The sequence below is a fragment of the Sphaeroforma arctica genome (assembly GCF_001186125.1).
Source record: "Sphaeroforma arctica JP610 unplaced genomic scaffold supercont1.4511, whole genome shotgun sequence".
Classification (NCBI taxonomy): Eukaryota; class Ichthyosporea; order Ichthyophonida; genus Sphaeroforma; species Sphaeroforma arctica.
In genome coordinates, this window is record NW_014036047.1 from 1 (window position 1) to 2,427 (window position 2,427).

The 2,427-nt window shown below is 42.2% G+C and overlaps 1 protein-coding gene across 1 annotated transcript; it reads right to left on the bottom strand.

Annotated features, from left to right (window-relative positions):
* Positions 1–197: 197 nt before the first annotated feature.
* SARC_14359 (hypothetical protein) lies at positions 198–1,844 on the bottom strand (the record flags this gene model as incomplete). Its single annotated transcript, XM_014291509.1, has 3 exons — positions 198–344; positions 816–1,031; positions 1,683–1,844. Coding segments are annotated over 3 exons (525 nt in total), but the record flags the coding sequence as incomplete, so codon positions are not given.
* Positions 1,845–2,427: the final 583 nt, after the last annotated feature.

Here is a 2,427-nt window from a genome sequence, read left to right on the forward strand (position 1 = left end):
TGTACATATATATATATGATATATATATATTTATAATACTCACTGAATTGGCAGGTTAGCCACCTGCTCCAGCATAAGCTTTCCACCACTTACTATCAACCGGCCCATAATCCACAACACACATATACCCCATACCTAATACCATAGCACTCACTACCATACCATACCATACCATACCATGCCAGACCATACCATACCTGAACGTGCAGCCTTTTTAGCCGACGGCTTCTTAGTCCGGTTGCCAAACGGCTTCGGAGCGTCGTCGTCACTAGAGGCAGCATAGTTGGCAGCTACGTGTTTCAGGCGCCTGCTGCGCCTGCCTTCACTGGCCGGGGCCTCATCCTCTGCGCAAATTAGGGGTTTAGGGTTTAAAATAGTGCGCCAATAAAGCAATTTTGGGTGGGTCAAAGTCCTGATGTGACTACGGATGATAAGAATAATAGTATCTGATCAAGAGCTATCGGAATACACACTGAAGTATAGAAGTGGCCGTGGACATGAGGGCACACTACTGGCGACTAACAGAGTCGTCCGGCTGTTGTGACATCTCCTTGATGATATATGTGTCACACGCGCAAATACAACTACAAGTACTAAGTTTCAGCGAGTAGTCTCTACAGCTTTGTACGCACACATACAAACACATATAAACAAACACACACACACACACACACACACACACACACACACACACACACACACACACACGCGCGCATACACACACACACATATATATATATATATATATACATACATACATAGATATACGTATAAACACATCTATATATATGTCGATAAGTCAAAGACAAGCGTACCTGACGATGAACTAACGCCCCAGTTAGTACTTGTCAACCACTCCCTCGACCGTTTAACCGGAGCCTTTGCGCTCTTTCTGGCGGTGCGTTTGCCGGTCTTTACCGGAGTTTTCTTTACCGTTGTTGCCCTTGAAGACGATGCAGTCGCTTTTGGGGCTGGTGGTGAGGGTATCTTCACACCCGACATGATTAGCATAGCCGCCTCATACGCCTGCTCTGTAAAGGTAGGATTGTCGTTGTAACTTGTGAGGTGACACTGAGATAGATGTACCAGTGCACGTGTGAAGTAGGTACACGTGTACGTCGTGCAAGATTCGCATACGGTGGGGGTTGTTTGGGACACAAAGTGTACAGCTGAGGTTGGATGGGTGCGATGGCTAGAGCCCAAGCCAATGCACACAGTTGATATATATAGTATCAAGTACTTATGACCATAGATGTACATGCCTAAGCGAGCAGCACACCTGTTTACCGGGTTCGGATGAGAGGCGCAAATGGACATGGAGATATGATATCTATATATACTAATGTTAATATATTCTACACACAGATATGTTACCTGCGATCAAACAGTATTCCATGTGACAATAATTCTTGGGGTTGTGTTGGGTTTTGTAGCTCCACATGCAGACACACCCACATGGGAAAAATACGGATACACACAAAGATAAATACATAGATCACCAGCACAATAAACATAAGAGCATATCAATATGACTACATAAACTCTTGTAATTACACACATTCAAATAGGGATCTCGTGTACCTATCGCCACACATAGCCCCCTGTCTAAAATATATCATACACCCAATAACTGTTCAGTCTACATACGAACACTTCACACACCACACAGCCCACTATCATACTTTTCCATTTCGCAATGTCAACTGGATTATGGCGTCTCGCCGGTAGCGCTTTGTTGGCGGATGTCTGTTTGGCGGATGTCTTTTTGGCGGGAGCTTGTTTGGTAGTGAACTTTTTCCTGGGTGAAGCTGCCTTCCTCTTTGTGGGTTTGGGTGGTTCGTAATCTGTGTCCAGGAGCACAGCGGTCAGGGTCTATATATACATGTACACATATACTTAACACATACAAAAACACATACATGTATACACATGGATTGGTTTGCATACGTAGTACTATCAACCAAGAGTTAACGTACTGTGCCGAGAAGCGATTTCAAGACCATGAACCTTCAAGTGCACACGGGTATGCAATTATTCGGGAAACATAGTGCATAATGTCGCTCGCACTGTTTGTGAAATCTGCTAGACAAACGGTCGAAAGAAGACCAAAACAAGTAGGAAGTTGATTACGAACTTGCTCCCTTTAAGTAGAATCAACGAAGATACCTGATGGATGTATGAATCTCATGGAATGTTTCTCGAGGGTCTCAAATACACACACAAATATTTATAAATATATATATATATATGGATATTTATATATGTATGACTATGAAAATATCTAAATGTAGGTATATATATATAAATAAATATATATCTATATCTATCTATCTATCTATCTAACCATCGATGTATATATATATATATATATTTGTACATGCACATATACATCCATACACACTCCCTCACTCACTCACGTCTATATAT